This window comes from Drosophila novamexicana, unplaced genomic scaffold, assembly GCF_003285875.2.
Source record: "Drosophila novamexicana strain 15010-1031.04,08,12 unplaced genomic scaffold, DnovRS2.1 tig00000485-arrow-pilon, whole genome shotgun sequence".
NCBI lineage: Eukaryota > Metazoa > Arthropoda > Insecta > Diptera > Drosophilidae > Drosophila > Drosophila novamexicana.
The window spans coordinates 4,550,237-4,569,108 of NW_020824808.1; the positions used below are offsets into that span (position 1 = coordinate 4,550,237).

General features: G+C 39.6%; 1 protein-coding gene and 1 long non-coding RNA gene across 3 annotated transcripts; both read left to right on the top strand.

Moving 5' to 3' along the window:
• The first annotated feature begins 448 nt into the window (after nt 1–448).
• LOC115761418 lies at nt 449–1,362 on the top strand. Of its 2 annotated transcripts, none has more exons than XM_030703175.1 (3): nt 449–854; nt 923–1,040; nt 1,112–1,191. In XM_030703175.1, the coding sequence occupies exons 1-3, from the start codon at nt 547–549 to the stop codon at nt 1,151–1,153; spliced, it is 468 nt and encodes a 155-aa protein (XP_030559035.1). In that variant the 5' UTR covers nt 449–546; the 3' UTR covers nt 1,154–1,191. The 2 variants fall into 2 exon arrangements, with proteins under 2 accessions (XP_030559035.1, XP_030559034.1); XM_030703174.1 differs by having other exon boundaries at nt 453–854; nt 923–1,045; nt 1,112–1,362.
• A 12,683-nt stretch (nt 1,363–14,045) lies between these two features.
• On the top strand, nt 14,046–14,955 carry LOC115761412. The gene is made up of 2 exons (XR_004017738.1): nt 14,046–14,339; nt 14,400–14,955. It is a non-coding gene; the product is annotated as an uncharacterized LOC115761412 (long non-coding RNA).
• Nucleotides 14,956–18,872: the final 3,917 nt, after the last annotated feature.

The following is an 18,872-nucleotide window of genomic DNA, read 5'->3' on the forward strand; positions in this document are numbered from 1 at the left end:
GGCACAGATAAAATTCACTCACATACTGGCACGTACATATTGAGCGCCCTATTCTCTGCAATCTTTTGAAAGGTTTCTCGGTTAAAATATATTTGCATATTTTAACGTAGAATGTCGAGCTCCAAAACTGTGTGTGTGTAGTCGGGACTACATGCGTGGGCATTATCCCACACACACATGTGTGTGTTTGTGTGTGTGATATATAGTTGATAATTTCATTATGGTTAACAGTAGTTTATTGATTTTACCAGGCGAAGGCAGAATGATTAGCATTTGTTTATATGAAGCGCTGCTTGAGGCTACTTAAGATTCACAAATATTTATAAGCCCTTCAAGCAGATGGCTTCAGGCAGCAACTATAAATATGGCACACATTTAAAACCAATAAATGTCTTAAACGTATAATAGGAATTCTAGCAAGCCTGTTAAAACGTTTCAGTTATAAGTAGTTTAAAGACTTAAAATTTAGTTCCTTTAATTCCACATTGTCGCACTTTAATTAGTTTACTTCATTAAAAAAATAGAAGCTGAATTTTTATTTAAGCCATGTTGGAAAACAGCATAATATCCGAAATGACATACAGATCTGCGGGGACTCGTCTTGCGCGTTTTTCACGGAAAAACGTACCCACTGGCGCTGCTTCAAGTAGTCAGATCGTTCGCTCATCAGAATACAGCAAATTCGAAGTACCCGCGATTGACACCCGGGCTCGTTATGGCGATATGTTTAAACGCCACCCCCAAGATAGAAAATATATGAAGCCGTACGATGCGTTGGATGACAAGCCATACAAACCGAAAATACCACAATTAATATCCAGAGATCCAAGTTATACTCACTTCAAAGTGCCTTTGTAAGTAGTGCATTGTGCATTTCTGATGGAACGCTTTTAACATATGTAAATGTATAAAAATACCCCAGTCAGATGGCTTGTAAGGAGCGCTATAACAATTCCATCAAAAAATACGAAGACCAGTTCGGTCATGAGATTAGAAGCCTAATCGATAATCAGCCAACTGCTCGTGAGGCCACATATTTAGTACGGTATTGTCAAACCACTGCCTTATAATTAGTCTTTTATTGTTTTTTAAATATTTATTCTCGTTTTAGTGTTGTGTCTTATACCACTTTATGGCCGCCATATCACAATGAAAATGAACTAAATCATACGTGCCGAAATTTCTATCGGTTGACGCCGCTGGATAACAAACGCTTTCAGTACATCATGACACATGATTTCTCATAGAACTCATAGAACTGAAAATTGACTGTGTGATTCGTCTGATGGGGATTGGATAAAAGGACAACAAAATTAGATGACGTAAATAGTTGCGTGTAATCTGATAAACAAAATAAAACATTCAGCTTAAGCATTGGTTATAGTTTATTTATGATCGCTCGCGGGGCAGCTCTTCATCTGGAATTAAACAAAATATTTAATAATTGGGGACAACAGGGAATCTTGAGATGACAATGACTGAAGATTTCATGTATGCAGAATTTATTTTATAGGAATTGTTTCGAGGCACATTTGTATAGCTTGCGCCACAGAGCAAACAAGAGAATTGCATACTGCCATTGATATGCCGCAGAATATGGTAAGGTTATTGTACACTCAGCGAAATATTGTATATTTTTACAATTCTAATTTCTATAGAGAGTTCTTAGTTGAGAGTGATTGACGTGTTTTACTTGTGCTCCACGATTTTTATATATTTTTGCGCTTTAATCCTGCTTTTTATTTCAAAATTTTGCAGCTTTCGGTCCTTTATTTAATTGTGCAGTGTTATCTGTTGTGCAGCGTACGTCTGTCAATTATTGCATTTATAAAACGCGGCGTCAGTTCCGTGTTGTTGCTATTGCCTATTTTGATTCTTTTGCTTTGGTGCTCCCCTGTGCATACACTTGTTTGCGCGTGTGTTCGCAGCATACTTTCTGTTTGTGCATCGCGCTCTCGCAAATTTTTATACCCTGAACCCATTAAAAATGGGTATAAGGGTATATTGTATTTGTGCAAAATCCAAATGTATGTAACAGGCAGAAGGAAGCATCTCCGACCCCATAAAGTATATATATTCTTGATCAGCACCAATAGCCGAGTCGATCTAGCCATGTCCGTCTGTCTGTCCGTCTTCACAAGAAAGGTGGGAAGTCTGATATACGAAATTACAGGGGCATTGCAAAACTGTCCGCTATTCCTAAATTATTTGAAAAAATAATCACTTCAAATTTGCAGCATTTCTGCAAATCAGTTTTTTCCCCTATTCAAGATGGCTTCGTAAAGAATCGGTCAACTACGACCAATCTGCTTGAGTTTTCTTCCTTGGTAAATGTTGCTTTCCTTTCGAAAATGCAAACTGATGTCATTTACACTGACTTCAGTAAGGCGTTTGACTCTGTGCACCATGACATTTTACTTTTTAAACTTGACCGAATAGGTTTCCCTCTGTCTCTTTTGCTTTGGATTAATTCTTATTTAAAAAGTAGGACCCAAAGAGTAATGCTGAGGCTGACTACCTCTAAACGGGTTCACGTTACTTCTGGTGTTCCTCAAGGTAGTCATCTTGGACCTTTACTCTTTACTCTTTTTATAAATGATAAATGATGACGATGTCAAACTTTTTCTATCATACACTAATCCCCTACATCATTCTCGTCTACAAGACGATTTGAACGCTATGCAACTATGGTGTTCGGCCAATCAATTGCATCTAAACTGTTCAAAGTGTATGTTTATGACTTTTAATCGTACTACACCTTATCTTGTCAGTTATACAATCGACAATATCCCTTTGCAACGTATACTAACAGTTAAGGATCTAGGCGTTATTTTTGATTCTAAACTCTGTTTCAATCTTCACATAGATACAATCGTTAATGAAGCAAAATGTTTATTTGGATTCATTAAACGATTGTCTAAAGAGCTTAACGATCCTTTTATAACAAAACTTCTGTACATCTCTCTTGTTCGCCCTATCCTTGAATACTGCTCTTGCATCTGGTCTCCACAATATAACTATAGCCAGGATCGTATTGAATCTGTTCAGAAGCAATTTCTGCTTTTTGCCTTACGAGATTAATATTGGGACCCTAATCTTCGGTTGCCATCCTACTCCAGCAGACTGCTTCTTCTCAACCTTCCGTTGTTAACCAACCGTAGGACAATTCTCGGTGTTGTCCTTCTACATAAGTTGATTATTGGCAAAATAGATCCTCCTTTTCTGCCAGGGCGTCTTCAATTCTCTGTTCCGGCTAGACCAACCAGAAATTATCGCCCGTTATTCCTATCAACGTGCACAACAGACTACGCTATGCACAATCCTTTTCGCGTGCTATGTAAAAATTATAATAGTTTGCATCACGTTTTCTCTACCGAACTGTCTCTATCCCTAATAAAATCGTTGCTTTCAGGATACCTTCGGGAAGTCGCTGACCATTCCCAGCTATGAGCAGGGGCATAGCTTGCCGGACAGGCTGAAAAAATGTTGCCCCACCCACTACTTTTCTCTTTGTCGTATCTACTTATCTAACTTACATTGCTTTACTTTATTAACAATCTTCTTACTTTCTTTTTTTCCTATTTATTTTATTTTCTTTATTAATATAGCAAACTAAGATTATTTTTAATTTTACTTAAGAACTCTTTTATCCTAGTGATGCTATTTAGAAAATCGTATTCCTTAACTAGGCTTTTGCATATAATTCTATTATCTTGTATAATCTATTGAATAATGAGGAAGACACTCGGTTTGTCGACCATTAATAAATAAATTAATAAACAAATAAATAAAAAAAATGGCTTCGCTTTTGGTTAACGGCGAGTGCATTTGCAAATATGGCAAAGTGGACACAAACAGCAGCATAAATTCTAGCAAGGCGAATAGAAGTGTTCGCTGCATATTCGATCTGCATAAACAGTTTCCGTTTTCAAGCAAACACATTTACATAGCAAGCCACTTGTCAACGCAGGGGACGGAGGTTGGTGTTAGGGTGTTGGGGTGTCGGTTTTGGAGCATCATCAACGCGACCGCAGCGTTGTCCGCCGTGCCAGTCTTTTACATTATATATTAACCCAAAATGCCGATAACCAGACATTACAAAACATGTTGGACAGGCACACACAAAAGTAAAAATAATTTCCATCTTGCCCTATCCTTTTTTCTCACAAAAATGCTTCGAAAAAATACCACTCAGAAAACTAAAAAAAAAACCAAACAAATATAAAGTGAGGCAGTGGGAACGCAAATTTTTCACTTCACTGAATAATTCATGAATGCAATTTTTGCCAACAAATAAAATATAAGCAGCCAACGCCACCCCCCCATGAGTAATGGGCGTGGCAGCTGTAACTGCAGCTGTGCGCGACTGTTGTGTCGCCTCAAATGTCGCTGCAGTATTTAGCGTAAATTAAAAAGAAAAGTAAAGAAAATGGAAAATATTCAAGAAAATTGCTCATGAACTTTGTGTGGGCCATGAAGTTATGTGGGCCATGAAGTTGTGTGTTTTCTGGAATGGGAAGTTGCAGTTCATCGCGGGGCGCATACTTGATATGGAGCATTCAGAATAACCGCCAAAAATATGCGCGTGTTTAATTTTGTGGAAATAATTTTTGGGCTGCGACAGCGGGTTGAATTATTTATTTATATATTGCGCAAATACGCTTTTATTCCATATCACAAGCAGAGTTTGACAAACATTTTCAACTGTCATTATTTGATTTGGCCCATAGGCTAATTAGATTACCTATTCATGTAGCTTTATTTATGAGTTTAAATTTGCAGTTTTTTTGTTTTTAATGGACATAATTTTCTGCTGATTTATATTTTGTTCGTATCGATTCATTATTCAAACAGAGTATTCTACTTACCAGGTTATTACAAGGTTTAATTCGGATGCCTTTTGTGGAACCAGTCTCCGAGTGTACTGGGAACTCGTCGCCGTAATTAATAGTTCATAAATGCCGCAAAGTGTCAGAGTTAATACCCTTTTTTTTGGGATATGTTAAGTATGTCGGCAATGCAAAGTGAAATGGCTGCAATTCAGAAGTACGTAAAGTCTCAACTCTGTCGGTAACTGAGAAGGACCATTAAAATAATCGCTGCAATAACCGCATTTTGCACAAATTTCAACAGCGTTTCTCTTCTGCTATTTTTGTTCTATTTTTGTTCTAGTTTTTACTGTTTTTTGTCGCTTTTGTCTTTTACCTTTTCGAAGTCAACAGCGAGAGAACAGAACATTTGCATGCATAAGTTATGGATGCGCCAGGTTGGGGATTGGGAATTTGAGTCGGGCTGAGGGTAGACAGGCTGCTGCCTGTGAGTTTGAAGAGCTGTGCAGCATATTGACACAGTAAACTGCTTAGATTGTCAGAGTTCGAGGAGGCGGCAGTTGAAGAAGATGCATTGAAGTTTCAGCAAGTCCGCGACTCAAAGGTGAAGCCACAATATGCCACGAATACTAAACGTTGCATACTTTCTGGCGTTGCACATCCGCACGTGCCATACTCTCGGACTGAACGTCAGACATTTAGGCTAAGCATCTGAGTGTGTATGTGTGTTTATGAGAGAAGCATATGCCTTAGGGCCAAGTTAGCAGTCGCTGTTGCTGCTATAGTTGCCCGCCTTATGTTCCATTTACTAACTTAAACCTTCATACTCACACATACAAACACTTCCAGTCATAGCACATGTATCATAGCAAAGAAATCCATGCCCCTTGGTTCAGGGCATATTTTGGGCTATTTTGCTCAACAGCTAGCAGCTATGTTGATTTCAGGTCCTTCTTAAATTTCACAAGAGCATCAAAGTTTGCTCCTTCTCTTTCCATCTCACTCTGCAGCCCTCTCTCTCCTTCTAGCCGAGAAAATGATTTGCTAAAGCGCCATTTTGCCCGCTTTTTCGAAATGGTTCGGCTTGCATTTTTCGACTCTCAGACACAGACACAGACATGCGCAGCTGAGACTAACACGAGAAAGAGAGTTAGAGAGAGATTTACAAGTATAGGAGAAAATCTATGGCACTTGGGGATATGAAAATATAAATAATGGGAACCCGTTGATTACACCTGTTTCTAGTTTAAGTTAACCTAAAAGTTTCAGCAGACTTTGAACCTGTTTTAAATTAAAATTTTTAGTGTACACATAAAGGGATGAGGACGACCCTCATGCCTTGAAGAATTTACTTCGTCGTTTTTACTTTAATTTGAAGACAACAATACGTTAGGGATAATCTTTGGTGTCAGCCGAGAACATGTTTCCTTTTGAAAAATACAAATAATTTCTTTAAAAACGAATTAACTATTTAAATTAATTGTTTGATACACCAAAGCATTGAAATTCAGCTTCATCCATGTAGCTTCTCCACATTTCGAAAACTGCTTATTGCTCCCCACGCGAATATATCCCACTATTTGGCAAGGCTATACAAATAGAGGGAATAATGGAAAATATTGCTCTAAATTACCCAGCACGAGAGATGTGAACCCGTGTCCGTGCCTCAGTAAACGAGACTCGAGTTGAAGCATCCGTTGCAGCAGCCACAAACAACAGGGCACAGAGCAGAGTCCACGCCGAGTTGAACCCTCTTGGTGTAGGTCATAAACAGATGCAGGTGAGCAGCAACAACATGGCGCGGGGCTGGCTGTGGAAGCGGGGCACCCTGGGGAGTGGGCCATTGTACTGTATGGGGCTGTCCATTTTAACGAGTGCACCTGACCAAATGCAGCTGATGTGTTCATCCTACTTTATTGCACCTGTATGGCGCACATAAAGTAAAGATATATACTCCGAGACCCACCAATATATAAATATATACACCGTTTTCTATATATATACATACATTTTTGTCACACATACTTAAAAGGTCTTTTGGCTGCTACTTTGGCGACTTGATTTCTCTTCTTGGCTAACATTTCTTGAGCGGATCGTCTTGGGGCTGCAGTCAACAGTATTTACTTGCGGGCATTTATTTTGTGGCCATTACGAATGGAGCAAAGCTGCGGGGAGGGCTGTCTGGCGAAGGATGGTAAGCTCTATAAACAGCTCGTGCGGCTTTCGAAGTCACGCATCAAGTGTGCATCTCGAGTGGAGGCTGCTGCTGCTGCTGGCGGCTGTTGCGTTTATTGATGTGTTTGCTGTTGCCAGGACCTTAGGGTCCAAAAGCTCTTGGTGCTGTTACAGACGAGGAGTTGGAATTGTTGCTTTAAGCTGCAGCAGTTGCAACGTGTGGCGTGTGTTAAATGTGGCAACACTCTGACAGTTCCCTTTTCACCGACTTTAAACCCTCTTACCCCACACGCTTGCATATCACGTTCTATTTATTATTGCTTTTTTTTTTTGCTAAACTCAATTATGTTGGATTGACATTTGGTAAAGGTTTTCGCATCAATCAAGTGAACATACTTTTTTTTAACTAAGCTGCAAACTGGGCGTATACGTAATAGCTAACAGGGGCAACATATAAACACATTGCAGCTCGCAATTTATTACTCTTTGGCGGTGTAGGTAGCTGTACGTATTTGTGTGTTTTCGTGCTTTTGTGGCCTGAGGAAATAATTTTGCTACTTCATTTTGCTATATTTATGTACCGTTCGCTCTTCATATAATTTCAATTGCAGCCAGAAGCCAATTTACACGAGAAATTGAACCCGATGCAGTGCAGTATATTTAGCTTGGATTAAATAAATTGAAGACTCTTTTAGCTGAGCGTTTCGATTACCGAAGACTAGTGTAGCTATTATCGATTTGTCGATTTGCGTTCACCTTAGTGTAGTTTTAGCTGCTTACATATTTATTTGAGCAATTTATCTAAAATAATAGCTACCTTTTTCCCATGGTCAATTTAATTTTCAATTTATATTAATTCATCACATTGTTCTGCTTCTGCTCTATGCTCTCCATGGGCACTTTGTGACTTTCCTTTCTAGCATTACTTAGCCTATATATGAAAGCACACAATATCTTTCAGGCATAGTTAATACTACTTGTACATTCGATCTGTCGTCAATGGTCGCATTATTCCTTCTTTTAACTGAATTCTAATTGAACTCAAGCATTTTGCATTTTTTCATGTATCCTTTAAATCCAAACCCACCTTTATGTATCCTTTAAATCTGTAAAACATTACCTTACCATTAAATGCTTTGTTAACTTTATTTAGCATATGATTTTATTTGATTTTATATTTACATGCAGTCTGCTTTCAATGGTTTCATATCTCTCAATAAAAGTACTTTCAACCTCAAGCAAATCTTTTTGCCTTGAACATCATTTTTCATAGTCAGCATTTAAACTAAAATTTCCTCAATTTTCAGTTTATTATCGATTGCACTAAATTAGAACTCCGTTAACCCATTACCCGTAATATTTCTCATAAATATTTACTTAAGAATTCTATCCAGGCCAATGAAAAATGATTTCCGTTGCAAAACCGAGGAACTCTTCACCCTCCACAGCCGGCCCACAAGTCGAACTGTTACTGCCTAAACAAACAAAAAAAAAAAAAGAAACGCGAAAGCCCGAATGAGAAAGAGAACGAAAAGCAAATGCAATCACCTGTAACATAAAACTGAATATACAAACAAAACAAAAGGCGCAACATAAATTTGCGGGCCAGACTTTGATGTTGCCAATTGGCTTGAACTGAGACCCGCGGATGTGCTGTCAAGGATTGGGCGATTGCGGTTGTATCCATTCACCCACTATCTGTCTTTCTGTCTGACGGGCCGCAAGCGTTTATTTTAATGCCCTTGTTATGGACAAGCCAAAAATAAAAATAAAAAATTTAAAAACAAAAATTAAGCAACGGAAATGGTTTCAATGTCGGGTTCCCTTTTCTTTTATGCCTTTTTTTTAGCCCACTTTTCAGATCCCTTGCTTTGGTGTTATTGGCAAATTTGGTTTTTGTGTGACTTATTTATGCGCATCGCCCGCCTGCTTTGACGTTTTTCTATTTCACCAAACTTGGCAAAAAAGCCAAGTTTATTGTGAGCTGCGAGTGATAATATAAGAAAGAAATGAAATCAAACGAAGGACGACTGCACAAAGCCAGAAAGTGGCACAAAAAGGGTATATCTGGTGTGCTGGGCGTGGGCGAGGGCGGTGCTAAATTTTTTCCTTCAATACGACCGCATAATACACATACTCACCCTACACGCACTCACACAATGAAAGGCAAATTTGTTTGTAAGCGAAGACCCGATTCAAAATTTTGTCATAGCTTTTGCTATTTGTATGCCCTAGAGAAGAGTGGCATAATCTTTTCATAGTCCATGTAACATCCTACTTAACGATAAGAATTAGTTGAACTATCAAAAGTTCTATTGTGCATGAAAATTAGTGCTATATTAAAAATATTGAGTTATATAAAGCATCCATCTAAACGTCTGAACAAGCTGCATAATAAATTAATATTAACTACAGCAATTTTTTAGTAACTGTATTTAGGAATCGCTTTGCAAAATCTTTTTCCTTGTGCTTTCTGACTTTCTTTACTTTTTGGTTTTTCTAAAGTTTATTTTTGGATTCTTTTTTTTTGCAAAGAGCCTTAGTGGATTTCTTTTGAGCATGCATTAAAATGAAAGGAATTAAATTTTACGCAGAATATGCAAATAATGCTGACAACAATGACTGTAGGCGCCGTGTGGGCGTGGCTGGCGTGTATGCCTTGCCATTATTGGATTGCACTGATACATATAAGCATAAAATGCGGCATTGTACAGGGCACAGTTTCTTCTCCATTTCTCGCCACCAACCGAAATCAGATATGTGTCTAGAATGTAATGCGAGTAAATAATGCAGGCAGCATAAATGACAACAATTATGTTATTGAATTTGAGGAATGAAATGAAATGGAACACAGTTCTCTGCGTGTTTTTCCTCTTTGTGCAATTGTCTGCGACTTGGCACCATTTTCTTTGTTTGGGTTTATGGTGCGGGAAACATTAAATGCATTGCCAACTGATTGGAGCGAATATTCAGGGAGCTGACTTTAAGTAAAAAGAGAGAGACTTTTTAAATAGATGATTAAAGTAAATCGGGTTTGAGAGTTTTGATAAACATTTAGACCAAATTTGCTGTTGACAAGCTTGAGCTCAGGCTTGAGCATGAGTTTGGATAGTTCTTGCGGAAGCCTATGCTATGGAAGCTATCTCTAATAGCATCAGCAAAAAGCCACGTCAGCACCCAAGAACTAATGAAACACCCCAAAATAAATCCTATTTGAAGTATTCGAAATTAGCAATCAATTAGCTCTTGTTATCATACAATTTTCTTCTAAAACTCACACGATATGCAAATTTTCCTAGCTGAAATCTCCAAATATTTTGGTCCTTTCTTCCGTAAATCATGTCATATGCAAATGTGATCTAATTGATGAGCAGGAAAAGTATGTATGTACTTATGGAAATGTATTTGGGCTTAATCGCATTTCAATTACTTCAACCACTTCATTTATTCATCGCATTACAAGTGTCCAAACTGACAGCTCGGGGCCAAAGCGTGCGCCCGAATCCCAGCCAGCCACTACTGCCATAAAAAGGCACTCGCCAGGACCGCCCGCTGTCTGCTGGTAGCCCCCCTTTGCCACACTTTACCGTGCTCGTCGAACCAGCCTGGTGTTTTTATTGTGCGCTGTTCGCCTCGACACCATTAATCCGCCTGAAATGAAAGGTGAGCGATTTTTTCGCAAATCCAATTTGTTGTAAAAAAAGAAGAAAATAGAAAAAGAGAAAGGAGCACAAAATTGAGGCGGAGCTGGAGACGGCAGGCGGAAGTCGGAGCAAAACTCTGCTCCAAAAATAAAGCGCATTTTGCAGGGCAACGGAAGCTATGTGGGGTGCGGCGGGGGCTGGCAAATACGTGACGCGGCTTTAATGCTCGCACATTTAAGCAGCTTTCAACTATGGCCAACAACCGACCCAGCCCACCTCGGTGGGGCTGTGGGCCACTTGTCAAAAGTGTCGGCGTTAAGTGCAGCTTCATTTCTTCGATTTGGCCAGAAACGTGGCCCCATTATCAAGGTGCGCTTATCGTCAGTTAACGTCAAATGATAATGTCAGCAGCAGCACCCAACGCCTAACGCCCCGCGCCCTCTTTTCCCTTTTGTCATTTTTAGGTTAATGCGCTCCATTGATTTGGCACTGGTCTGGCAACGCGCGTTTGCTAATTATGCACCTGCCATATTGGAAAATCAATAAGCGGCCACTCGTTAGCGCAGCTCGTTCCTTTGATAAGCTCCCCCAGACACCAGCTACACCACACTCCACACGAGAGCAGCCAAACTCGACTGGACACTTGCCGGACTCTTAAAAGAAAGTTGCAAAATTGTCTCAAGTGCTTTGAAAACTTTACTCGCAAGTTGCTGACATTGCTGCCGCTGGGCAAAGTGCGTCATTTCCGCATTTCCTGGTCGGCTGCATCTCAAGGGGCAGCAACCACGGCCACCAGTAGAAGCAGCAGAAGCAGCGGCAGGAGCAATCATTAGAGCCAGGTGCCTGCAGCCACCTTGTTGAGCCAAGTGTGCGGTTTGTTCGGCGCGCTCAAAAGGCCAAAGTTCTCATCGGAGTCGTCACATTTCGAGTGTTCGCCCGCTTCGAACGTTCTTCGATGTACTTAATGGCCATTGAGGGTGCCAGGGATCTGGCCAGCTGGCGGGTAGCAGCAACCGTTAAATGATTATGAAAATGGTTGGCAGGCTGCTCGCATTGACCTTTGCGCGGCTGCCAAAGCCCGGTCTGTGGTCTGCAGCATTGGGCAGGTGCCACAGTTCACGCCCAAATAATTTTTAAAGTACTTTTTTGGCACTCAAGAAATGACTTCAAGCTCGTGTTGTCTAAGGTGGCAATTTAAGGGGAAGAACAGCACGCTACTATATTGAAAACATATAAGGAAAGGCCCAAATTTAATGGTAGAAAGTCTCAGGCGAAGGTGCTGACTGATTAACTCTAGGAAATTGCTACTCATAAAAAATAGTTCAATTATTGACACTTAAATCTAGTCCGCCTATATTAAAAAATTAATTTACCTATTTATTTTTTAAAAATTTCATGTTATACAATTACTAACCTATTGATTATAAGCTGATTGCTACACATCCCAATATATTTCGCTTCAATATCCTTTCAAAATATTTTCCACTTGTCAAGCACATTTTAATTAAATTCCTTGACTTATTTGCGTGTTCAGCTTTACCTTATTAAATTTGGAGCTCCATCCGCTGCCGTAAATCCCTTTACACTCAAATCTGCTGCTCCGATGCAAAACTCCAATCATTTGTAATTTCTATAAAATCCGCCGTATTGAATGATATGCAATAAGCATGCAAAACAAAATTTATACGCACAAGCAACAACAAAAAATAAAATAGAAGGAAAGCAGATAATTTAAAATTCGACACTGTTTGTTGTCCATTGTTGTTCTTTTTGTTGTAGCTGTTGTCAACAGTCATCAATTATGCTCGCACACACACACGCACACACATACATTTGTATGTATATATTTATATATAGATATATAGGCTTAGGTCGGTCGGCTACCAATAGGAAACGGGACAGCACAAGTGTCGCTGTCGCTGGATGCGTCCAACTAACTAAACTATGCAAATTGCTTATTTTATGGTGCAGAGAGGCGGGTGGTCATGGGGAGCGGCGCAAACCCTTTTGTTGCCGGAAAGGACAATGCTGGGGCGCTAGGAAATGGGTAACAAGGACAAAGCCGGTTAATGGCACAATTTGAGCAACTAGCTGGCTGCCAGGCTGGCTGGATTGCGGATGCGGATATGTGAGAATTCAATGAAATGGAAACTAACAAAATAAAATTGAACGAAAGAAAAGAAGAAAAAAGAGTGAAGGACTGAAAACAGAACAGCAAAAAAAAACAGAAGTCTTTAAAGGACACTCACACCGAAAGCGAGCGAAGAAATCAGCGCAAATCAAACGGCGCAGCACAGGAAAAATTGGGCACAACTATGAAGTCCGGCCCCGGGACCGGTAAAAAAAAGAGGGAGAAAAAAGTAGCTGAAAAGTAGAATGAAAAAAAAAAAACGTAAAGCGTAAAACGGAAGCGCAGCGACAAAAGGGCGGCTGCCCCCGAACAACAAAAGATGCTGAAACGGGCCTTAGCCATGGACATGGAACAATGCCTCCGACGCGGCCGGAGATTGCAAGTGGGCATGGGCCAGGCCGATAGGGCGGGGCGAGGGCGGGCTTGGCTGTTCGGTTGGGCATGGCTAGAGCATAACTCGTGGCAGGCTTCCGTTCAATTTGAAGCCTGTTTGCCGGCCAAGTAGAAGAAAAAGCTGACTGCAAAAACAAAAGCGGAAACGAGCAGTTGGCGGCCGATTGGAACAATTGCAGCGCCATTTGAGCAACAACAATAACAATAAATGAAGGCGCAGCGGTAGCAAAAATTAAACAAACATGGCCGACGCTTCGAGCTGCTAGCTGCTAGCTGCATACTGGCTTGGCAGCCATTGTTTGAACTTATTATTGGTTCAGTTCGAGCAGCAACAAACACAATCATCGCATATCCTTAACCGCTGGACCCAACCCAGCTGGCTGACCAGCTGCTCAGCTCAGGCTGACGCTTGATTCTCTGCAGTCATTTTCTTGATTTTACACAATTTTCCTTCGTTTTTCTCAGCTTTTCAATATAACTGTATCATTAAATACCCTGTAACAGAAGTATGCAAAAGGAAGCAGTAAATAATAGTAGGACAAACAATAAATTAATTAAAGTTAGAGAGTTCTCATATACAAAGAGTACCTTAGCTCCGGTAACAGGGTATCTCAGAGTCCATCATTTTAAACCATTTTTAACGTTACAAAATGTATCATCTTAGATACTCAACTGATGCAGATGACCCTTTAGTTGTAAAAAGAGTATCTCTTAGTCGACTACACTATCCTGTTGCCCTTATTATTTGCCTTGCTTGCTCAGTTGGCATGTGAGCGTATATAATTTGTAAAAATTATTTGCCGAGCTGTCGTCAGCTTCGTTGCCGACGCCGGAAAGAAAATATTTTTTCATCATTGCAGCGCTGAACAAGGGCCAGGCACTGGCCAGGGACAGGAAGCGTTGCGGTCACCGCTTCCAGCAAAAAGGGTTAAATTTTAAATTGAGCTGCCTTATTGTCGGCTGCGGCGGTGGCAACGGGTTAAGCAGGCGCCACACCATGCCATGACTTTTGTTCAGTCCTTTAATTGCCTCAAGTACTACAGAGAAGGGACTTTAATTGGACAAAGATGATTGCCGGATGCTTCAAGTGCTCAACTGAGCAAGTGCCAAGTGGCAGCCCAGCCAATTGGCAACAATGAAGTGTCTAGAAGTTAAGTGACCACCCAGGTAGCTGAAAAATATTATCTATTAAAATATATACTGCCTTCTCCAATTAAAGTCATGCAGTATGCAGTCTGCACTTGCAAGCAATTCCAGAAACATCAGACAATTTCATGCTTCGACGCCGAATCTACTTGAACTTTGGACATTTGAAACTCACTCAGCCACAACACAAGCGCCAATATAGGTGAAATTCGTTTCTGGCCAGCTTGAGTTCCACTAAACAACAGCGACAGCATGCTTCAAGCATGCTCAATGTGAAGTGAATAAAATAAAATAAAATATATATTTCAAAGAAAAATCCTAAAGGGTCAGACTTCAAATGGGACTGGCAATTTAAAAGGCACATTTTTGTTAATTGTCAAGTTCAGAGCTTTGCCTTCCTTTAAATAAAAATTGTACAAAACAAATGCAATCAATTCCGTTAGGATAAAAACTAAAATCAAATAAAATGAAATTCATCAAGTCGTCTAGCAACTTTCATAAGTTTTTCAATTTTCCCAACTTCACTGTCTATAATCTTAATCACGAATAAAACTATATTCCTTTTGATCACTTTTAAAACAAATTTGACTATTGAATATTCTATCAAAAGAGAAGAAACCAAAAAAAAAAAAAAAAATAACAGCCCAGCTGGCGCATAATTTGAAACGAACTGAAAAGTGCTGCCAAATTTTAATGCTGCTTTGAAGGACAGCAGACAAAATGACGGTTGGCTGGCAGCGAGAACAATGGCCAACAATGTTCATAATGAGGGCAACATCAATGACCATGACTAGCGGCGAGTTGGGTGGGGCTAATGGAAAATAGGGAACTGGCAGAAATGGAAAAATGGACGAGTCCAAACGGCTGACCAAAAATCATAAGCGGCATAATGTCGGTGGGCTGCGCTTGTAATTGGAAATGATGCTTCAGGTCTCAAGTTGCGTGAAGCATTATGACACCTCCTCCCTGCCCGACCACGATCCCCAACACAACGAGGGAACTGATTGCTTTTGTTGGCGTTGCTGTTGTTGCTGACACTGACAATGCGCTGGCAAACGAGGATGACGCTGATGATGGTTGACGGCTGTGATAACGCGTAGTCGCTAAATGAATTGAATGCGATGCCTTTTAGCTGAGATTAAACAGCAGCACCAACAAACCAGACATCAGCATCAGCATCTGCGTGCTGGCAAGCTCTATATATATTGGGTGAATCCTTATGCACTGCACTGTGCTACAAGCAAATAACTGGTATAATAAATTCCTTATAAATGTAGATCAGGTTAGATGTGGTTTAGATTACTCAAAATAGGCTTTATTTGGTTATTTTAAAAAATTTATAAAAAATAAAATTTATTAGAAATAATTTGTTTTTTTTACTTGCCCCGAAATATAATTTGAACGAATTGAAAATATAAAGCATCATATAAGAAACTGTTTTATAGAATAGAACAAAATATAATATATATATGTATTTGATATTGGAAGAAGAGGGTTCAGATTATCCCCTAGTTGGAAGCTCCCGACTAGAACCTCTTACTTGTTTAAATTACAATTATAATTACAAACAAGTATGAAGCTATAATACGGATGTTTGGTATACATTTTCTGCACTCGAGCTCTGCCTCTAAGCATTATTTATCCATGTAATATTCATGCTTGGCTTGTGGATATTTCACAGCCGAACTCCGAATAATTATTAATAGTTTTGAAGGACAGTATAACGTAGCAAGAACGCTGGATATTGAAGATGGGTTGGCCAGTCAGCTGTGGGTATTCGTTGCTGCCTGGCTTTGATGCTGCGTATTAAGCCTGGAAATGCCATTTCATCTTTTTAATTGAATTTTAATTTGTTTAGAATGCGCTTAGAGCTGCACGCCAAGTGGCCATTGCTGCTGCTGGTTTGTCTGGACCTCGTCGCAGCACTTCAATTAATTTACGATGCGACTTGGCCAAGTTCTAGTTTCCCGTTGTTCTTGCTATTGTTGTTGTTGACGGTCTGCGCTGGCTGGCAGACAAATCACAAATCGATTAAATTTAATTTGTTTTCTTTGCCGGCTTTTCGTGCTGCCCATCATCGTCATGGCGATTTTTCAACCTATTTTCTTTACTGCTCGACGTTTTTTTCTTCCTTTGCCAGCAGTAATTTCATAATGAGTTGACTTAATGCAGCCCAACTGCTGAGGGAATTTGTTTTTCGCTGCTGTCGAGATGGAAAATTGTTCACGAGAACATTAAATAATAATGAAAAATTAAGACTAACACATAATACTAGGAACGTGATTACGATGAAATATATGAAATTAAATTGAGGATCTTTTTTTATTATTTTTCCTTTTTTTTCATTTGTGAACCTAGTTTCCTTTTTTTTCATTTGTGAACCTAGTTTTGTGCCTAGAAACATTTGTTGATTTTTATACCCTGAACCCATTAAAAATGGGTATAAGGGTATATTGTATTTGTGCAAAATCCAAATGTATGTAACAGGCAGAAGGAAGCATCTCCGACCCCATAAAGTATATATATTCTTGATCAGCACCAAAAGCCGAGTCGATCTAGCCATGTCCGTCTGTCTGTTCGTCCGTCCGTCCGTCCGTCCGTACGTATGTATGAACGCAAGGATCTCAGAACCTATAGGAGCTAGAGAAATTTTACATGTAGATGCTTCTAGTTCTCGCGCAGATCGAGTTTGTTTCCGATAATCGATATTTACTCCGTCCAAGCAATCGATAAAAATCGATATCTATATCCTGTTTTTTGGGCAATTTTGGTAAATAATAAGAGCTACAGTCACTAAACTTGACATATAGCTTCTAAAATAGAATATATATATACATTTAATGTTGAAAGAAGTGGGTTCAGGGTATCCCCTAGTCGGGAGCTCCCGACTGGAACCTCTACTTGTTTTTATTGAAGTAATTTAAATATTTTTCCGGAATATTTCGCTGTTGCGAAAAGAGAAGTCCTCGACCGTCAGGCATCTTAAATCATTTTGTTTTTAGATTCATAGCTGCAAGGGATTTTGCTGTTTTCTTGTATTTGTTGTTTTTCCTTTTTATACAATTAAAATCCTGGCACTCGAAATGCCAAAGTGATTGTGAGGAAAAAAATGAACTAAAATAAACATATTATCATAATGATGTACGCTACTGTGAAATTAATTAAAATAGATTTTTCAACAATTAAGTTCTTGTTATTATGGCCTGGTACTTTTGCCATGACTACAAAAAGCCTTCTTCAATCTGCCGCGAAGATGATTTGTTTTGGTTAAAAAATCAGCGTTATGAATCCGTGCGTGGGAACTGTTGTGTATTATGGACCCTCTTAAAATGATAAAAATATAGCATTGTGAAAATATTTAAATGTCACGCTAAAAGCTAAATTGGCATTACTTTAATAAATAATCGTTTGTGATTGATGGTATGTTTAATATGTAGACAATTCATGCCATGATCGGACAAGGCCGGAAACACAAAATTTGTTGTTTTTCGCTTGGGAATTAACACATGTGAACTGTCAAAATGCGCGCAGCTTACCAAGGCAGACACTGAAAGGAAAATGTGGCTGCAGGCTAGTTTTGCACAAAGGTGGGGAAGCTGGTAAACACACTGCATGACATTGTATATTTATCATAAAAAATTAAATGAAAACTTCTGCTGTACTTATTTTGTTTTGCCGAATTTGCGCACGTTGAATCTGACATGTGTGACAAAATGTCAAAAGAAAATAACGCAAAAAAACAAAAAACAAAAAGACAACAAGAAAAGCACAGTTCAAACAAAATTTAAACTGAATTGTTTAAACGTCGCTTGCGCTTTTATCGTATACATGGCGTATGCGCAATGTGTGTCTCTTTCCAGCATGTGTGTGCGTGTGTGTGACTGTGTGAGTCTGCGTTCTGGCTCCTTTTTAATAGCAAAAATTCTTGTTGTGCTGGCTCCGCATGCAACTCGCGTATTTGATGCAAACATCTTTCCGCTCCCGCCCACAAAGGACTACAACTATGGTCGTAAGGACTGCGTTGTTGCTGTGCATTTGCATTGTGGCCTTGCAGCAAATATTTCTGTCATTACTGGCAAAGCCGACCACACAGCCACGCCCCTAAAAGAACAACACGAATGAAACAAAAAAGAAAACAAAGATGTTTTCACCGAAATGTCGGCAAATTAAATGCAATTTTTTTCATTTCGTAGTTGCTATCAAAAACCTTTGCCTCTTGGCAGCCTTTCCCTGTCTCTCTCTATCACATTCGCTTTCCGTCTTTTTGTGCAGCACGTGGCAAGCTCTCGTGAAGCAAATTGCGCGAATGAAGTTGCTACATGCAACGCGGCAGCCGCATGCCATGAAATTAAGTTGCAAGCTCTAGGATTTGCTTTTAACTTTCACCAAATTTGCCCTGCTGCGTTTTTTGTCTTGCCCCACACACTCACTCAGACCCATTAAGGTACAGGCAAAGACCTTTAGTAACTGAGGAAGGTTCTTCATTTCCCTCGATGTTAACACGCGCTGCTGTCGTTTCTTCTAGCTTTTTGGCTGAGGTCGGATATTGTCACG

Excerpts from the sequence above, each read along its gene's own strand:
- LOC115761418 (XM_030703174.1), top strand. The coding sequence starts at position 547 with ATGTTGGAAAACAGCATAATATCCGAAATGACATACAGATCTGCGGGG. Across the intron at positions 855-922 it reads ACTCACTTCAAAGTGCCTTT|TCAGATGGCTTGTAAGGAGC; the intron begins GTAAGTAGTGCA and ends AAAATACCCCAG. Across the intron at positions 1,046-1,111 it reads GAGGCCACATATTTAGTACG|TGTTGTGTCTTATACCACTT; the intron begins GTATTGTCAAAC and ends TTCTCGTTTTAG.